Genomic DNA, 21334 nt, shown 5'->3' with positions numbered 1-21334 from the left:
AGGCAAGTCATCTCACTATTTAATTGCTCTAATTTTGACTTTATTTGCAGCCACTAAAGCCCATGGAGCATAATGGACCTGGTCTGGAATACAAAGTAAACTGGAAACAGCAGGATACCAATGAATGGGAAGAAGAAACAGTGCAAAAACATTTTCTAGTATTGCAGAACACCCCTACTTTTGTGCCTTATGATATCAAAGTCCAGGCAGTGAACAAGTATGGATCTGGCCCTGAACCTAATATAGTAACTGGATACTCAAGTGAGGACAGTAAGTAATGGGAGGTGGGGAGAGATACAAACAATCTCATCTACTGTATATGGTTTTTCAAACTCAAAGGTGCTTAAAAGTGATCTGACTGGTGGATATTGTATTATAGATACATATTCTGCTACAGTACATTTTCACGGATCAGAACTCTGATAATATTAGTAACCTTGGGGAGTTGTTTAAAATCCTGATTTTTCTGGGTTTATCATCAGAACTGCCAGACATTGATCTTTGGAACATAAAGCATAACAAGAGACCTTATAAGGCAGGAATTAGGCCCATCTAATAGAGTATTCTGGATCTGTCTATGGAAATTCTCAGTCATACAGGTCTTGGTTGTCCGAAAGGTCCTTTTTCAAAAGGCAACTGGACTTTCTGGTTCTTCTTGGAAGGCGTTGTGGTTCTCATCTTGGATTTCATCTTCTCATCCAAGATGTGAAACAAAACATCTTTAAAGATAAACAAGAAAGTCCAGTTGCCTCTTGAAAAAGCACTTTTGGAAGCATTCTGGGTCATTCAATGGTCAACTAGATGTATTTGAGAGCTCACAAAGCTAGACTGGAAGCTGAAATTTCTTCTACTACTGTTATCAGCAACCACTTAGCACACATTGCCCAAGCTCAATAGATAGTGAATTGTCCTCAGTATCAGTATATCCTTATTAACTATGAACTTGTCTAGCCTGTTGTAAAACTGTCAATTGACATTATTGGCAGGCAAAATGTTTACAATTTTATTCTCCTTTCATTGTGCATACACCAATGCACATAATCACCTATACCCCTGCAAGAGCTGGACGAAATGGCAAAGAACCTGAAGGTATATATCTGGTGGATTACAACCAGTACACCTTGGTACGGACATACCAGTGCCTGCCGGGAGCACCGGGTAACATTCTGTACAGTGATCCAGAAGGCCCACCAGCCCCACTCCTTACTGGTATTTGAGCTCTTTGGCGTTTCCGTGCATGCACATGGAGCATACGGCGCCTGTGCAATGCTCTGCCAAGCAGCTAGAGCATCACGGAGCATTTCAGGAGGTAAGGACGCATGTGTGTGCTGTGCGCATGTGCACATGCACTGTGCGCATTCATGTGGAGGACGCCGGGCCCCATTTCACCATATCAGTTGCAATGAAATCCAGAACCCACCACTGATATATGTAAGATATCTCATACAATGTCATAGACTGACTCAGAGAAATAACATTAGATATTGTAACATAGATTACCTACCAAGGATTTTCCAGATATAAAAAATGCCTGCCTTCTTCTCTTTCCATCATAAGAAATAAAGGAAGATGGCTGTAAGGAAATTAAATTAATATGCAACCAAAAACCTGAAAGATGTTTCTACAGCATTTTCATTTATTTTCATTTCTTTTCTTTATTTGTATTAATTTTTAGAAATAATTCAAGGCAACAAACATATCCACCCACCCCCCTGCTCCTCCTATTTTCCCCACAACAACAACAACTCTGTGAGATGGGCTAGGCTGACAGAGAATGACTAGCCCAAATTTACCCAGCTGGCTTTCGTGGCTGAGGTGGGACTTGAACTCACAGACTCCCACTTTCTAGCCTAATGCGGTCTTATAAAAGGGTGAACATATTAAAACACAATATTAATGACCTTGCTATTTTCAAGAGTATGGGCAATAGTGAGAAACAAGAAATATACAGGATCCTGAGAATGACTGTACCCGCTTAGAAAATACATACATCTGATTAGCAACTGGCAAAGAAAGGGACTGGAAGAGACAAGAATTGGCTGACTTGAATTCTAGACCTGGATTTCTTGTTGCAGTCCTATTTATAGTTCATAAAGCCCAATTCTGTTTGAATTTGTTCCAAGCTATGTCCCACTAACTTCAATTGGAGTAAATCCCAGCTTAATGCGCCTAGCTCAAATAGATGCCCATAGATTAAGGCTTAGGTGAGATGCTATCAGATATATCACACTACTATTACTGACATATGATTATATGTGTGGCTTTTCATTATACTGCCTCATCATTTTAAATCCAGGTTATCAAATGGCTGTCACGAGCCTAAATCTAAACTCAGAGGAGTCCCTGCTCCATTTATTAATGTGCTAATGAAGTGTGAGGAAGATGCCATATCTGTCATCTCAGAATTGCCTGGAGTACTGTTTTAAATTCTAGTTCATTAACTCTCATTCACTTCCAAAAGAGATCCTCTGAGATTGAGGATGGTTGAATGTTACACTAAACTTACAGTTCATATAAACACAAAGTAAAACGCTACTACTGTCTGCTGAATATAGGATGTCGTATAAATGTTTTCTTCCTCTGTGTTCAGTTCCCGAAGCAGCTCCTTCAAACGTAATTGTGCAAGTCCTCAATAGCAGTCTGGCGAAAGTCATCTGGTCCACAATTCCAAAAGATCGGGTTCGTGGACATCTTAGAGGATATAAGGTAGATGTTGTTCTCCCTGCTTACCCACAGTTGACCTTGACCCTTGAATTACTAATACACTTTTGTAGAAGGCTGGTGTTTGAACATCAGTTTAAGCAGATCAGCAAAAGAACTAGAAGACACCTTTCTACAAAATGCAAGCCTGTTTATATAATATTAAACTTTGGCTAGGTTATGTATGGGTGTGGTTCGGGTGTGAAATCTTCCCGGTTCAGCTCGGTTCAGCCAAACTGGTAGGAACGATTGTCCTTGGCTCTGTGAACCAGTAGTGAATAAAAAAAGCTTTGGAGGATCGCGGAACTCACCTGTGAGCTACGCGATCATCGGAAGCTATTTTTTAAAGCTTTTTAAAGCATCCCCCCCGCCACGCTGGTTCAGGTGAACCAGCAGGGAAAAAAAGCTGAAAGTGAAAAAAAAGTTGGCCACCCAATCACATGACACCCCCCAAGCCATGCCTACAGAACCGGTGGGGGGTTGAATTAGATTTCACATGTGGTGTGGTTGTGTGTGTGTGTGTGTGTGTGTGTGTGTGTCTGTCTGTCTGTCTATGTGCATGTGTGTTGATGATTTAGTGATGTGAATGCTGTCCAAGAGTCAGATCTGGTCTCTGTTTCAAAACAGCAAATATCCCTTCTGCAGGTCAACTGGTGGAAAATCCGAAACCGTCTGGATGAAAAAAATCATCACCCAGAGAAACACTCCTTGACATTTAAAGCAGACCGAAATGATGGAATGGTCCCTGGTTTAGAGCCTTTTAGCATCTACCACTTAACCGTCTTGGCTTTTAATTCCAAAGGAAATGGACCTGAAAGCATTGCATATGAATTCCAAACTCCAGAGGGAGGTAAAGTTGGAGAATGGGAGTGGGAAAGAGAATAGAAAGGAAATAATAACTAACCTTTGTAACTGTACTTTCCCCTTTGCAGCTGTCTTGGTTGTGTGTCATTGTTACCTTATCTGGGCATTTTCACAGCTGGAGATATAAAATTAATATCTGATTATTAAAAGGGAATTTTTATAGTTGGTCACTGCAGCTATATATTCATTATACATACTAGGGTTGTTATTATTGTGTTTGACAAAAGTGTAGTGTTTTTTATTCTTCCTTGGAATTTTCTAAGAACCCAATGGGTTCATATCAATTAGAAATTAGATGAGATCTCCAATGAGTTACAAAAACTGTTGCTGGAGTCAAATATTCACTGTTTGAAGCAGGGAAGTACTACTGAAAGCATATGCCCTACTTTCCTGCAGTTTACTTAATATCTTTAATTCAACACATTCCTTCTCAACTGCCCAAAAAGGCCATGCTGTCTAATGGCAGGATTTAGAAAAAATGACTATGTTCATTTCAAATGGGAGAATTGGAGAAAGAGAAAATTACCAATCTCGCACGTTTTCTTCATTTCTTAGATTTCCCCAACCTACAGGCATTCTATAAAAATGGTGAATGAAATCCTCTGATAAAATAGTATTTATCTTTCCAAAGCTGAATACTTAGCTACTGTAACTGTCAAACAAGTAGGTAGACTATTCAAAATGTTCCAAGATAGTCCAATTGAGTTTTGGAAACAAAAACAAAAACAAAAGGCATGTTCATTTTAGGGAATTAGTTTACAGAACTTAACCAATAAGGTATATTTTGAAAGGTTGTCTGTACTTTTGGTAATATGTAGAGATGAAATGAGTGACTAATATTGACTTGTTTTGTTTTTATATTATCTTATTTTATTCCGTATCTAGATACATTTCCTATATTGCCCAACCATATAACCTTTATAAGAACAAATAAATAAAAGTGTATTCATGATCAATTTTTTTTTTACATATGTATTTTACAGTCCCAGAAAAACCACACTTTCTAAAATTACTAAATTTTGAAAAAGACTCTGTAACACTGTCATGGGGGCCACCGAAGAAACCTAATGGATTCATTATTGGATACACATTACAGTACCAAATGAGTAAGTATATAAATATTCTACTTTGGGTTAGGATTCCAAAAAAAGCCAGGAGTGTGATTTGGGGGTTCTCCAAACTGCACAGAATTTTAGCTAGTGGTTATTATAACCCCATACCATCTTTATAGGGTTAATTTTATTAGTTACAAAGAATTTATTTTTTTCTTCCAAATCCACAGTTTGATGATTGAAGATGCAAGCAGATAGTTAACAGTGTAATTTGAGGGAAGAAGGATAGAATATAGTGTTAAGTGTATTAAGTATGCTTAGAATAAACCATATTCTAAAGCCTGTATTATGGCAACCTTCCAAGAGTTCCCAAAGTTTTGTGATCTCACTCTTAATGATAGAACATTGACTGACAGATCAAATTAATCTGATTTTTTAAAAAATAGAATATAGTTGCACCTCCATGACTGGAAAAAATGCATAGATATGCCAATCAGGCATAACACATATCTGATATGTTTTCCTTTGGTATTTGCTGGGGGAAATTTATTGGATATAAATTAAAATATAAACAAATTGTAAGGAGCCAAGTAGCTCATGGCCTTGGATTCTGATTGGATTATTTTGGGCAGATATTCCAGATTCAATATGCAAGTTGGTAGAATTATTTGCTATGAGATGATCAGCAAATAAATTCAATAAATAAATGTTCCCAGAACGATATCATATCATGATTTTAATAACATTTTTACATGTAAATTTTACTTAGATTTTGTTTACCGCAAAAGTTTTTTCATAGTAATTAACTGCATGACAAAATGTGTCCCTGTGTGTGCATGTATATACATAGACACACACACACACACACACACACACACACACACACAACAGTTAAAGTGTTTTATGTTGTACATTGGTGAAATATAAAGTTGGCATACGAGATACATTTTTAAAAATAAACTGATTTCTAATGTTGATGTATGTCTGCTCCTTCTTTTGTTTTTCAGTTAATGAGACTGATAACATTGGGCCTTTGCATGAAATCAGTATTACCAATTCATCATTGCTAAGCTTCAGATTGTCTAATCTAAGCCTCAGCACAAAGTATAAATTCTATGCAAGGGCCTGTACAGTGCAAGGATGTGGAAAACCTATTACAGAGGAAGGAGTAACAGTAAACCATGGCAGTAAGTTAAAATCAGGGTTGAATGCCTGCAAATCTAATCTTAATCGTAACATCTGGGTATTGGACCTAAGAAAACTTAATCAGAAGGAAAGAGAAGAGTGCTTATCATTAAAAGGCTGATACTTAAGGCTTCAGAAGGTTTCATATCATGATCTACTAAAAAATATTCCTCACCAACAATTTTGTCTTTTTCTTTTCTCTGAATATACTGTACATTTGCAAAATAGCTACCTAGGATAATGCTATGAAGACATGGATTTATTTTGACTTGCAAGCTTGTTAACATAAGTAGCTCAATACCATGAATATTAGGCTGTGCAGTGCAGCGTTTCATGTCAACAACAAAATGACAAATGAAACACTCCTCAAAGGTCCTACATAGAGTAATGACCTTGTCTCTTACATAAGATCCAAGAGAAGCATCCTGTTGTTTCACTATATCTGTGGCATCATATTACTAAAGTCCAGGAAGTGCCTATATTGCTTCACTGCTTTCTCTTTCAGAGCTATTCTCATTTTTCCTCCACCCGTTAAAGGAGAAGGCTGAGAACAGCTTCTTCAGCAAATGCTACAGGAGAAGTCTGAAAGAGCTTTCTCCTGAAGAGTTAGTCACAGGGCTTCCAAGGTTGAAAAGTTCTGTTCAGACTCGAATTTTCTGGCAACTGCAGAAAATTGCATAGCAAAAAATTTCCAGAATGGGTGGCTCCAGAGCAAACTGCAGGAAGTCCCATGGTACATGCTGAAGGTGGCTCAGTCAAAATTTTCACAGCACTCATATAGCAATCTTTCAGTTGATCACTTCTGTGATGGGTTACAAGGCATCCTCCACCGACCATTTACCCACTTGAGAATAGATAATGGTGCAGAGAAGCTCTTTTGGTGGAACTCAGTTGTCATAAATGTTTGAGACAAGAAAGTCCAGTTGCCTCTTGAAAAAGCACCTTTGGGACAACAATGACCTGGATGACTGAGAATCCCTACAGACTTTCAGCAGCATGACAGAATACATGTTTTCATGACACTTTCTTTCTTCCAACCATAGATAGCAGAAAAGAAAATCAAGTAGTGTGGAAAAGCTCCTTTGATTCAGGAGGTTTGATCCAGAAAATTAGATTAGGTCATCTCCCCAATTCAGATCCCTTCTTTAAACAAACCTGTGTAATTTTATGCCATTTTACTGAGCCAAAGAATCTTGGTTACAAAAGCGGAAAAGATATCACATAGGTATGTTGCTAAAATAATCAAAATATAATTATATTTAATTTGACAATGTTTGCTGCAATCACTTTTAATATACAATGGACAAATCTGAAGCCAATATTTAATTGCGACTCTTTAAACTGTACCATTCAGCAGGTTCACGAGATGAACCATTTAATTTCCAATTAAAGCCCCATTAGCACAGTTATACCCATCATTCAGTTGAAATATGATCAGATGGGTGACTTACAACTCTGTCTCTGTAGCTGTAGAACCAACTAGATATTAATTGGTAAAATTAAGTGAGATTGGCACACCAATTTGCCAGATGGAATGAGCTAAGTAGAAAATGCTCAAGTTCATCAGTGTTAATAACATACAATAACAGTGTTGACAGGGAACAGTCAAATATTTTTCTTGCACTTAATAGCTTATCTTATTAGAATAGGAGTGCACTCCATTTAAATCAGGAACTGGGACTGTGGAAGACTCACCAACATTGCTTTTAAGAAGAGAGAATGTCTTTGAAGTTCTGTTGAAAAACATAATAGTTCTTTTTTCTATGGAAGATACAGTTGAAACTTTCAAGCAGAACCAGAATATCAATATTAGCATATCATAACAATGGTTGTTTTTTGGTTTGACTGGTTTGAATGGAACATATTTTGCTTGTTCTATAGCCAAGACAAGCATATGATATTATGGACTGGGTAGATTAATTTGTAGTATAATAATCCAATAGTGTGGTACTAGTGTAATGCAGCCACTGTTAAGGCACTTTAAGATGTTTAACAGGAACACAGTAATGCTCCTGTTAAATTTCACAGTAATTGTCCCACTTTACATTGACTTGGTCAGGCCCTATTCGAAATACTGTGTCCAATTCTTGACACCACAGCTTTAATAGGCTATTGGAAATATTTAAACTTACTGAATTTATTTAGCTTTCAAAAAAGAAGTTTAAGAGGAGGTACAATCTCTATCTTCATTTGAACTAGGAAGTTTGTAAGCTCTTTTATAGATGTTACTTTTGTTTTGAGAGTTACCGTTTAACTGATGGGTATATGTTATAATAGTTTTAATTTCTGTATATCACCCAGAGTCACTGCTGTGAAATAGGAATCTTCATATATTGGATGGGTAGTAGATAGATAATAAATTTCCATTTGTTGTATTAAGTTATTGTGCGATTATCTCCAAAGTATCATTCCTTTTTGTAAGTCTCCAAACTCAAGAGAAATCTGGACTTACAGTTTAGCATTTAATGTTAAATGGGTTCTTTGATATAAAAGAAGAAAGCTGAAGTGCCTCTTGATTTTATTCCTAGTTCTCACCTTCTAAATAATAAAAACAAAAATTAAGGCAAGTGCTTGTGGATTTCTTAAGCTAATAACTATACTTCAGTGACCTTTAATATATTCCCTAAAATATATTGTTACTAATGTATTATGTATTTTCCTTCAAGTTCTTCATTTTTTATCATTTCAAACTGCTATTGCATACTGCAATGTATACATAGGCATACTATTTATCTCCCTTGGGTACCAAATATAGCTCTAAAATAAACTCCCAAACTATCCTTAGTGGATTTATACACTAACCAAATCTTTGCAGATATCTTACAGAAGGAAATATGTCTGAATATTAATGTGAATTTTTTATAAAAACTCAAAACGTGTATCAAAATCTCCTGATCCAGCAGTTAATATTAATTGGATATCTGTGGTGCAGCAGACTCATTTCTATTTTATTAAGTCTTTAAACAGCTTTATGATATCCTTTTATTTGCTTTTTGTTTGACTTCATTACGATTTTAGTAAAAGTGAAGCAGGGAAAACTCAATTCATTGTGGCTTTTTGGAGATATTTCAAATTAAGCACTTCACTGATACTGATGGATAGATGGATAGATGGATAGATGATGGATAGATGGATAGATGGATAGACGGATAGACGGATAGACGGATAGACGGATAGACGGATAGACGGATAGACGGATAGATGGATAGACGGATAGACAGGTAGATGGATAAATGGATAGATGGATAGACGGATAGACAGATAGATGGATAGACAGACAGACATGATGGGTTCTCCTCCAAAGCTGCGAAAAAAGGTTTGGTGGAATATAACAGCATAAATATTAAGATTAAAGCAATAAGATTATGCATAGAGCAGCATGCACATACACAAATACATCCCAAGGCACCACAGTATTTGTTTCTTGAAAATTCAACATCAGCAAGGTAAAAAAAAAAACATTTACAAAATGTAGATGCCTTACTAATGCTCAGCAAACAATCCATACTCAAAATACTCCTTGTAAACTAATGTGGGTAATAGCTTACAACATCACACCAGTAGTCTTTAGATTTTCATACACTAGGAAAACAGTTTTTGGATTTGCAGATCTGTAGCAATGCCTTTACAAAAAAAAGGAAAAAAAGTAACAGCAATAACTGGCAGGTATGCAGATATGAGATATATTTTATAGGTAGCTCTTCACCTATGTTCATCCATTCAGTAAATCACAACAGCATTGAACAGATGCCCTTGGAGATCCAGGCATTATAGCACCCCATGATCATGTGATCATGATCTGGGTGTTTGGCAACCAGTTCACATTTGCAGTGATCTGCGGCCATATGATCTCCATTTGCAACCTTCCCTCCTGACTTCCCAGAAAGTCAATTGTGAAGGTCAATTGTGAAGCAAGGAAGTCAAAGTCACTAGGGTACATCCTTCTGTGCTCATGCCATTACCAGCCATTCATATCCTGACCATCACTGTGACTCCTTCACACCCTTGCACCTGTCCTCATACCTCTGTGCACCTCACTAATCTACACTGCACCTTCATGTTCTTGTAACCTTATGCTCCCTCTCTAACTGTTCCTTGTCCCCTCATGTAACCCCAGGCCAGTGGTGGGTTTCAAAAATTGTTCGAACCTACTCTGTGAGTGTGGCCTCCTTTGTGGGAGTGGCTTGCCGCCCATGTGACCAGATATGAAGATGCCGATGACACTTGTCAGAACCACCTTAAATTACCTCACACACAACACTGGCATGCATAAGAATATGATGTAAACTTGTTTTTTAAAAGGCATCTTTGGTTTGCGTTAAAACAACTTCAACAAATGCAGTAGTCATCCTTACCTTTCACAGAGGCACTGAGTTTTATAAATATGAGCATGATAGTGTAGAATAATCATATCCAAGGACCAGTGGTGGGTTTCAAAAAAGTTTGGAACCTCTTCTGTAGGTGTGGCCTGCTTTCCGGGTCCACCGGTGGAACCTCTTCTAACTGGTTCGGTAGATTTGACGAACCGGTTCTACCGAATAGGTGCGAACTGGTAGGAACCCACCTCTGCCCCAGGCCTTATTGGACACCCCTTCACCCACCTATCATCAACAACTCAGCCTCAAATGCCATCATCATTGAGGACTATTTGCTCTGTCCAGTTTCCTTCATCTCCACATCAACCCATCAACATCAGTAGAGTCTCTGCCGAAATGGATAAGCTAGAAAACATCTCAAAAGATTAACAGTAACTCAATCATAAAAAGAGAAGCATTGCTCAATCTCAGTGCTTAGGCCAGTAAGAAAAAATTAAAATAGCAATTTTCTAAATCGATAGCATTGATTCCAAGATTGAAACAAAATTTTGCCTTGACCGTGAAACTACCTTGTATTACAGAAAATAATCAAAATGTTTCAAGGTCAAAACGCTTTGAACATCTATAAGGAATGTTATCACAGAACCATTATTATTAGAACTATCTGTTGAAATTTGATGTCTAAAGCAATTGATGGAACATGCTTGATTTCCAGGTACTTCAGCAGTTGAAATATGCCTGACAGAATTGGAGGAAGCCTCCCGTCTCTTTCAATTTGTAATCCTGTGTATCTGACAGCTTTAAATAGTTTGGATTATTTGAAATGACAGAAATTGACATAATATATTTTCCCCTTGTTACCTTTCAGAAAACATTTATGTTAAGTGTATTACTTTGTGCATTTAGGGGGAAAAATAACTTGTAATGACCTGCTGTTTAATTTGTAGTTTGATTAGAATACATAGTTTCGACTTCATGGAATTAATTTAGCAATATCAATTCTGCCAGATAGTTTTAATTATGTTAAACCCTTCTCATCAAATATTGGTTTAATGCACCAATCAACATACGGTATTCCCTTTTAATTCTCCCTGGCACTATTATAATTAAAGCACAGGCTGTAATTGATAAATAATTGTTTTGGAAAAACCTTGTCATATTATGCTGTTTTTGTCTATATCCAACCATTTTTAATCTTTTCTCTTTTTCCCTTTCAGTTATCTTCTGAGTGTTAATCTCTTGAAGCTGCTATTTGCTTGCTTGCTTATTCCAGAACTAATAATCATTGCTTCTGCATTGCACATGCAAATTATCTAAGAGTTTGCAAGCTCCACTATATCTATGAACTAATAACTATCTGTTATAATAGATACATTGTACTTCAAGTTGTAGCATTAGACAGACTGAGCAAATAAAGCAAAATAAATTATTACTTAAAAAAAAGAATACTTAAAATGTTTTGGAAATCTTATTTAAGAGAAAATTAAAGAGTTAAATAATATACAGGTTTCCTCTCTAGGATTTAAATATTCTTCTTTTTTGTTTGTTCTTAAAGAATTATACTTTCAATATAGTATAAAATAAATTAAAAGAGTCAAAAGAATAAAATTACATCCCGACTTTTCATTTGATTCATGAAACAAAAGTAAAATAATTAGTTAGTGAGGTAACTACTACTCTGTTAGAGCAGAAACCAGAAAGTGCCTTATAATACTTTAAAAATTAACAAATGTATTATGACATAAATCCAAGATTCCCAATGCTTCTTGGATTGAGGAACATGTTCTACCTTTGAGCAGTGTATCTGGACCAGACAGCAGGAGATATAACCAAGGCAAAAATGTAGGCAAGGTTGAGAGAGAGAATTTGATTTAACTTTCATTGCATTAGAACCTAATTTGCATTAAATTAAATGGAAAAATTCTCATGCATTTTCCTTTTCCTCCACATTAATAAGACAATTTGATGGCAACTTTTTGAAAGCTCTTAGTCATGCCCTAGACTGAAATGTAGTCCTGAAATTTCAGTTATGTACTCTAATAAAGGAGAATTTTTGTAGTTCAAGGTTGAGATGAGGGGTCCTTGATGCTCTCTCAGCTTCCTTGTTTTCTTTCAGACATTTCATTACCCAAACTAGGTAACATCAAGCCAGAGATAGTATTCTATTTTCTTTAGTACCTGTTTGGTAGCGAGATCGCACGCGCAGAAGGCAATTGATGATGTCAGGGTGGGTGGGCGGAGCCTTGCACCGCTGCCACTACTGGTTCACCCAAACTGGTGTGAACCAGCAGCATACCACCTCTGCATCAAGCACTGATGAAATTACCTAGTTAGGGTAATAAAATATCTGCAAGAAAACAAGCAAGCTCAGAGAGCACCAAGGATCCCTCAGTTATCTACTCTGCTATAAAAGCTTACCTTAGTCTTAAGAATCCTAAAAGACACTTACTTTTATTCAAGTGATGATAATTTTATTAGAGGGATTTCTGACTCATTAATTGGATACTTGTTTTAAAACAAAAATTTAGTTCAGTTTACTAAGATGAACCAAACCTTATAACATTGCAATTTTCATTTTAATTAATAATTAATAATACATTAATATAATCAATTAAAATATCAATTAATACTTTAGTAAAGCACTATTATAAAATTATGTTAATTTGACTTATTTCATGTAAAATATTTTATAATGCTTAATTATAGATTTGATTTTAATTGTAATGATATATCAATCATTTAACTTTTTTCCCAACAAAGTTAGAACAATTTGGGTATTTGAGTTTTTAAGGGGGGAAAATGCATATTCTAGCATTTATTCACTAGAACTTAGGTCTAAATGTAACTTTTATTGAAATTTTGTGCAAGATTAAATTTTCCATTTTTATATAAACATCATTTATTTATTTGGATATGATCAATAAATCAATGAATATTTTATTAAATTTAAGGTACTTTTCTTGAATTTTCAGAAACTAGAATAAATTATCCAGTAATATAAATGACTAGATCCTATTACAATAAATACAATTTAGAACATATACTACATGAATATTAAAGTTTCATATACGATCATTACCCTAAACTATCCTTTGTCATAAATGCAAAATTATCTAAGGATAAATGCTTGACCTATTAATATTAACTGGTAATGATTCTGTAATTTTATATCCTGAGGCCCTCACCCAATTTACCTATTTGACTTGACTCTGTGCCTTCCATAGGTAAAGCTGTCGGGAAGATTACTGAAGTTAAGCCTACCCCAAAGAGTCAGCCTGTTGAGGCTCTTGATCCTGGAACTGCAAATACAATTCGACTAATGACTAAGAATTGGGTTGATAATAATAGCATTTCTGCAGATGTAATTGAGACCAGGGGGAGAGGTGAGAAATTCTTCAGGCCTCTAAGATGACCAAGAGTCTCACAAAAACAAAACTTTAGCAACTGCGTATTAAGATTATATACTACATAATTGTAACATGAAACAGTTATATATTCAGACATTTCTGCACCTATTATAATTGGATTTTTATTGTTGATTTCAACAGAAAAAAAAGTAGTTTCCCAGTTCATAATCCTCAAACACCCCAATTTTCAGAAGTACTGCTGGGACCAAATCTAGTACAGGAAATGTAGACTTCTCTTAATATTTTGAATCTTAAACTGACAATTGCAAATTAACTTTGCAGTAAATGTTAGTGTGAATGTAATCAGTCCCATCCCACCACAGTTTTTTTTTTGGTTTACCTTTAGTAGCAAGTTTCCATTAATAATTCCAATTCTATACAGAGTATGCAGAAAAAATATAGAGTAATTAGGACTACTTATGCTTGGACTGCAAAACTTAACAAAACCAATGGATGGCAGCAAATGAATTAATTTTCTGTATAATTTTCTGCAGTCTGAAGTTTTATTTAGATTTTTGCAATCCAAGTTGTGATAACTCTTAGAAAAGTTGGCATATAGTTGTTCCAACATTTTACTGTTGAAAACAGAAAACTGTTGTGCAAATAATGTTTGCATACCAGGAGTATGTTGTGTTCTCAGTTTCAGCAAATGCTGTTGGCCAAAATTAAAATTTTATGGGAGATTAAAATAATAAAAAGAGGGAAAGTATTTCTCCCAATACAATTCTAGAGTGAGAGGTGGATATTAGACAATATGACAAATTTCTGAATTTGTCTTCATTTTTCTCCAAAGAGGCAACTTGTAAGCCTTTGGCTCTAAGTAAACTTCCCTTATCAGTGGAAGTTGCAGCTCAAATGCAGCTCTGCCCTTTTTCCTTTGTGCTTGGCTAGTTCTTTATCCTAGACATATTCCTTCTATTTCTTGGATTATGCTCCTGATGTCCCATTAAGACATTGGCGCACATTGCTCTTCAAAATTCCCCACTTCCTCTGCATTCGTAGCTCCTAAGGAATGGCCTTTATTGCATAATCTCCTGCAGAACTTGAGCTATTATAGGTGAGCCTGATACTGAGATATCACTCCCATTTTTGCTCTAAAATCTAAATTTAAAATTCAACTTCCAACACAAAAATGAAACCAGTTCATAAAGGCCAGTTTGTACAGCTTAGATATTAATTACCTTGCTAGTCCCTTTCTTCTTGCATTTTATACGCAGTAAGCTATGCATTTGCCTCTATTCTATACACTTTTTAACCCTCTCTTTCTTACTTTTGCATGACGATCTGGTTTAAGTATTGTATTCATGTTTGTTTGCTTAATTAAAATCTGCAATGAAATGTTCTGAATCTTAATAATGTGCCTTTCAGACTTGGTTTTAATATAAATATTCATTCCCCTCTCCCAATGCAGATTGCTAGCCCCTGATAATTAGTTCTAAAATGTTCTTTAAAACACCAAATTTTTTTTTTATGTTCTTATACCTCCATATATATTTATATTTTCCATTCAAAGCTTACACTGGAATTTATGAACGAATCTCCACACAAGGTTGGTTTATTGGACTGATGGGTGCCGTCGCTTTGCTTACCTTACTGTTGCTTACTATCTGCTTTGTTAAAAGGAACAAAGGAGGAAAATATTCAGGTAAGAAAAAGTGTGTTCTCCAAATCGAATATACTTTTATAATGATGTACAAGCCTTTTGCAGGTTATCATCAAATTAGAGTTTTAAGTCTTCTTGGGGGTCAGAAAGTTACATAAACTCCACGATCCACAGCAACCAATGATGCTCGCCACATTATCAAGAGCTGATAACAGACCTTTGGGAGCTTCCAGAAATTATCTCTTGATATTCCTTATGAAGATTTTTAAAAAAAGCTTCTTTGAATGGGGAAAATGCATGGAAACGACAAGACTCCCAATTCTGTTTTAAGTTAGAATCGGCTGAAAGAAAACAGGATCCTTTCCAAAATAAAGGCGTACTTGATAAAAATGGAAAAGCCTCCAGAAACACATGCACACCTCAGAAGTTTCTATTTAATAATGTCAGCTAATTGCCATAATAATAGCCAGTAAAGTGATGCCTTCACCATGGCGTATTTGAGAATAGCATTCTGTAAATTAACAAAAATGTACACTACATAGTCGGAACTTTTATTTTTGAAAAAAATAAAGATCCTGTCAAAAAACCTGTCACTTTCTCTATCATTTTAAATTTAGGATTTATGTAAGTATGTATGTATTTAATTACTAACTAACTTATTTTTCTTACTTACTTACTTACTTACTTACTTACTTACTTACTTAACGTAGAATTGTAGGACTAGAAGGAACCTTGGAGGTCTTCTAGTCCAACCCTCTGACTAAGGCAAGATACCTTATTCCCTCCTGGAAAATGAATGTCCTTTTTTATTTTTATTTTTTGCAAACCTCCTGTAGGGGGAATGCGCCTTCTTCAATCTCAGGTTCTGCAAGGTTGAGATTTTTCCTCAGTATCTTAGCTGTTCCTAACACTGATTGTCTTTTCCTGACCGAGAGCTCTGATTTTATTTCTGGGATCTGCTGGAGTCTAGCTAAACTATCCTAGTTCAAGTGCTGGAAGTAATGGAAGATGTAGCTATATAGAGCTCAGTGGTAATTGTATTTGATTGATTATGATTTCTAGCAGTTTCAGCCATCTTGTTTTGCAGTCTGGTCTTTTTTCAATATTGTATCAACTATATCATGGCTCAAGATAATTACTCCTTCCCCAGGCTAACCAATTGCATGACTGCTGGTTTCAAGGCCAAAACTGTGATTCCTAAAGCCTCAAAGGTGGAGCTGAAATGAGGCTAGAGAATAAGAAACAAAGATCCATAGTACATGAAGCCACTCCAATAGAAAGTTTTTTTTTTTAAAGACATACTTCATACCTGAATTTTGGCTTTCTATAGGATTCCAGTTTTTATTTAAAATAATTGTTCCTATCACTGAACTTTATTTGTTAATTAAAACTTACAAGGAAAAGTTGAAAGAGCTGAAAATAGTTTCAGGCAAGCATAAAGTATTTCAAGTGAGACAGACTTCTCAATTCACTTAGAATTAAGTTAAAGTTTTAAATTACTGCTATTTTTTATTTTAAAAAGCATGGTTCATACCTATACAGTATGCTGATGTTATATTTATTGTATGTTTCTTTAAACATGCACTGTATTATTCTGTGAAGATTATACAGAATACTTTTAAAAGTAGCCCATTAATATCTGGAGCAAAGAGAATCTGGCAAAGTTTCCTCAAAAAGAAGTCTTGAAACAGTAGTAGAAGGCAAAAGCAGTCACAATAGAATTTCACTTTTAGTCCAAAATTAAAAATGCCACTCTTTCAATATAGGACTGAGTTGTAGAGTTCATTCCATGGTTTGCCACAGATAAGGCAGTTGTAATAAAAAAAATAGCAAATCACATTGAATAATTTGCTTCCAAAACTTACATAATTTAGGAAACTGGGATTATGGAGCCAAGTGATTTAGCTTCATCTAAACTAAGATAATCAACTTAAATCCAATTAGTGGTATTAACCACATCAGTGGTGGGTTCCTACTGGTTTGGCCCGGTTCGGCTGAACCAGTAGTAGCTTGGTGGCCTGGGTCACTGGAACCTGAAGCAACCCAGCCCTGGTGGCGCTGTAGACACTGCTATCTTGTTTTTTGCTTCTGCACATAGCAATTTTTGTTGTACTGCACATGTGCACAGCGTGTCCCTGAGCAAACAGGCAGTAGTAGCTGCCGGAACCCACCACTGAACACATGATAATATTGTGAATAATTCAGCACTGGCAACAAAGATGATGAGGGTCCTGGAGGCTCAAGCATATGGAGAATAGTTGTAGGAACTGGGCATGGCTAGTCTAGTGAAGGGAAGGATCAGGGGTGTCATAATAGCAGCATTCCAATTTTTGAGGGGCTGTCACGGAAAGAAGGCCAGACAAGAAAAAAAATGGATGGAAACTAATGAAGGAGAGATTCAATCTAGAAATAAGGATAAATTTTCTGACTGTGAGAGCAATCCACCAATCAGCTTACCTTCAGAAGTTGTGGATGCCCCATTACTGAAGGCTTTCAAGCCATTTGTCAGAAATAGTATAGGGTCTCCTGCTTGAGCAGAAGGTTGGACTAGATGACCTCTTACATTCCTTCCAACTCTGTTATTCTGTTAGTACAAGAGCTTTAAATGATGGTTGTTGTTGTTATTGTTGTTACTATCATATGGTGTTGTTACAGAGTCAGGAGAGCACGGTGTTATTGCAGAGCAGTAGTTTGGCTTGCCCAGTTACTAACATAGTTATAGGACACTTGCACGCTTCCCAATGTGTGCCACAGGAGGTGAGCTGGCTTTGCACCAGAGAGAAAGATGAGCAGCTCTTCCTACAGCGTCACCAAGACTCCTCCCTTCCCGGAGCTGCTCGACAATGGGCAGTGCAATCAGGAAGGTTCAGAGTCACCAGTAATCTGACTGCCCACACAGAGCACTATCTTGTTTCCCCACCAAATTGCTTCCTTTCTATCTATTTGCATAGAACATGCTTTCAAACTCTTAGATGGACAGAAGCTGAGATGAGTTACAGGAGCTCACTCTGTCATGCAATGCTTAGTCTTGAACTGCTGGAGCTGAGACCTTCTCCAACATCATTACACCACTGAATCACTGCACCTCTTTTAAAAGATGGTCATACAATAAGATAACTTGTGCCTTGTTTCCTATTACATGAAAGCAAATGCCTAAAAATATCTGAATGAGAGACGTTTTTATCTATTTGCAGTAAAAGAAAAAGAAGACCTGCATCCAGATCCTGAAGGCCAATCCATAAAAGATGAAATCTTTGGTGAATATAGGTTAGTGAGACATAAACTTCATTGCAATGTTTGGGGTAAATAGTGCTCTTGTAAGATCTTCTAATAATATTGCAAGCAATAATACTTTCTGATTGTCAAATAAAATTTCAAGGGGATGATATGAAATATTATACCGCATACTTTAGTGGGATGAATTCCATTTTTATTAGTTTCTTGTGAATGGTTTTATAAATATTTTGGTAAAATAAAAATAAATTATTAGGGCCTTTGGGGCAGTTATTTCATTGAACAGTCAGATTGCTCATCTAATCTGGAGTGTAATGGCACACACACACATGCATGGATTGTTTTTTTCTGAAAATGCAGAAATAATTCATATAGGACTCTATAATCAATGTACTCCTAATATGAAACAAATGAAATATCATTGTTTGACTGGAAATATGTTATAAACAAAACAATTTCATAACATTTCCCCATGTTTCTGAAACATCTTTCTGGGTCCTTAGTCAGTTTTAATAATAATATTATTATATTTGTATGTGGGAGACATTTGGACATAGATAGCAATAGCAATTAGACTTATATGCTGTTTCACAGTGTTTTACAGCCCTCTCTAAGTGGTTTACAAAATCATCATATTGCCCCCAACAATCTGGGTCCTCATTTTACTAACCTTGTTGAGTCAACCTTGAGCTGGTGAAGATCAAACTTTTGGCAGTGAGCTGAATTAGCCTGCAATACTGCTGCATTCTAACCACTGCACGACCATGGCTCCTAGATACCCCCCTCCCAAATGCTAATAACCCATAAAGTGGTATGAAATTACTTGTCTGAAGTTCAAGGTTGAAGCCACTTTTATTAGTTTGGGATTGCTTCCTAGAAACTTTCATTCTCATTCCCACCTGTAAAAAAAAATCCTCTGAAAAGAGGGAAAAGTCTATGTTTGGGGAAAAAAAAAACCCACCCACTTTCTTTTTGGAGATTAGATACTTCAAGTTATTCCTATTTTCATACCTGTCTTTTTATACAACAATGTGCATATTTTTGTGCATCCTTACTCTAATACATTCCACACAGAGAGAAGTGTGAATTAATTTATATCAGAGATTGAATTTGTAAGAGTACCCTGAAATCCAAATGGAATGAATTTGTCTCTCACTCTTGATCCCTACTAATCTGTTTGTAGAAGTTCCTCCAATAAATGAAATTAGCATAATGCAAACTTTTGCAATAACATTTGCCAGTAGAGTATACTACGTATACTTGCTTGCAATGGATGTCTTCGAGTTTGGAAAAGAATTATCAGCTTTCTGCCTTTAAGTCTGTAATTTACACCACGTAATTCATTTCAGAAGTGAAGCAAATAGATGGAAAAGTATATTTTATACAAGATAGATATAAAGAATATTTTTCCCACTGCTGTTTCAACCTCGAATCTAAAAGTAATATTAAAGCTGTTTATAGATGTATCCTCCATGAATTTATTCAGTCCCCTTTTAGACCCATCCAAGATTTGGATGTAACCCATTTACACTTTAATCATCCACTGAATGAAAAAGTGCAGCCTTTTGTCTGATCTAAATCTTTTCCCAGTCAGATTCATTATGTTGATGTTGATGTTGATTTTATTTATATGCCGCCCTTTTCCCCGAAGGGGACTCAGGGCGGCTCACAACTCAACCAGGGAAGGGGGATACAAACAAGAATTTAAAACGACATAATGTGATTCCATGTGGTTGCTTTGAAACAGGGAGAAAAACATGCCCCGTCACTTTCATATTGGCCTCAATTATGTGTATTCTCAGCTAACAAACAACAAACACCAATCTTATTACTGTATATATGAAACAAGGGATTTGGTCCCATTATGCATCACTTTCAGTGGTGGTATTCAGCCAATTCGGACAGGTTTGGGCAAACCAGCAGTGGTGCAGATGGTTCATGTTTTCTAATCCGTGCACATGAGCAAAGTGCCAGCACATTCACATTTTTGGTGTACAGTGAACTGGTAGTAAAATTATGTGAAAGCCACCTCTGATCACTTTATATGTATTTAATTGCATTTGCCTTTGAGAAAACCATTTACCATCTTTAAAAAATAATACTTTTCTGGTGTATTTTCCTGTTACTTTGATTTTTTTTTCTGCTTCCAACTCTACTGGTAGCCTTACTGATCTGCTAGGAGGAGATTTTGTTCCTGTCAATATTGCTATCAGAAGCTCTAAAACCTCTGAGCCTCCCACTCCAGGGTGGTATTTGGCTTAGAATCAAATGTTTTGGAATATTATACATTTTCCCTATCGAGGCACTTCTATCAGAAGTCCTAAAACCTCTGAGCCTCTCACTCCAAGGTGGTATTTGGCTTAGAATCAAATGTCGTCCTAAATAGAATTTTCCAGTCTCTCTTTTTCTTAATTTTCTCTGTATGATGGAATGTGCCCTTCTGCTCCTCACAAGTGTTTTTCCCTCTTTCAGTGACAGTGATGAAAAGCCGCTCAAAGGAAGCTTGCGGTCTCTTAACATGGACATTAAAGGTGCAGAAAGTGCTGATAGCTTAGTGGATTATGGAGAGGGCGACCACAGGATGTTCAATGAAGATGGTTCGTTTATTGGCGCTTATGCTGGATGCAAAGAAAAAGCCTCGGTTGAAAGCATTGGGAGTTCCACAGCAACCTTTCCTCTCCATGCATAAAATATTAAGCATGAATTATTCATTTCAGATCATTGTATTTATCTTTACTTCTCATCAAATATTATACAAGGCAGAAATAGGCTGCAGAAAAGTTAAAGACCTGGACATGCAGCAGGTACAGAAACAGGCAGATGACTTTAAAAAGATATTTTTTTTTTTGAAACTTAACTCTTTTTTCAAGACATGGACATTTTCAATTCATTAAAAAAAGAAAAAGACTCTGAACTAAAGTTTCATCACACATGTCATTTAGTCTGACCAAAACCATACCTTCTTCAGTGTTA

General features: G+C 36.1%; 1 protein-coding gene across 1 annotated transcript in view; it reads left to right on the top strand.

The window, feature by feature from the left end:
* Positions 1-21093, top strand: part of CHL1 (cell adhesion molecule L1 like) — an 88892-nt gene extending 67799 nt beyond the window's left edge. The window contains exons 18-26 of the mRNA XM_032210596.1: positions 51-270; positions 2591-2706; positions 3346-3550; positions 4548-4670; positions 5624-5803; positions 13342-13500; positions 15038-15169; positions 18322-18394; positions 20834-21093. Coding sequence (XP_032066487.1) covers positions 51-270; positions 2591-2706; positions 3346-3550; positions 4548-4670; positions 5624-5803; positions 13342-13500; positions 15038-15169; positions 18322-18394; positions 20834-21050 — 1425 coding nt within the window. The 3' untranslated portion in view covers positions 21051-21093. The remainder of the gene's footprint in view (positions 1-50; positions 271-2590; positions 2707-3345; positions 3551-4547; positions 4671-5623; positions 5804-13341; positions 13501-15037; positions 15170-18321; positions 18395-20833) is intronic.
* Positions 21094-21334: the final 241 nt, after the last annotated feature.

The sequence above is a fragment of the Thamnophis elegans genome, chromosome 2 (assembly GCF_009769535.1).
Source record: "Thamnophis elegans isolate rThaEle1 chromosome 2, rThaEle1.pri, whole genome shotgun sequence".
In the NCBI taxonomy this organism is placed as follows: Eukaryota; Metazoa; Chordata; class Lepidosauria; order Squamata; family Colubridae; genus Thamnophis; species Thamnophis elegans.
Note: the sequence above shows the minus strand (reverse complement) of the source record. Positions and strands in the feature narration are given on the sequence as shown.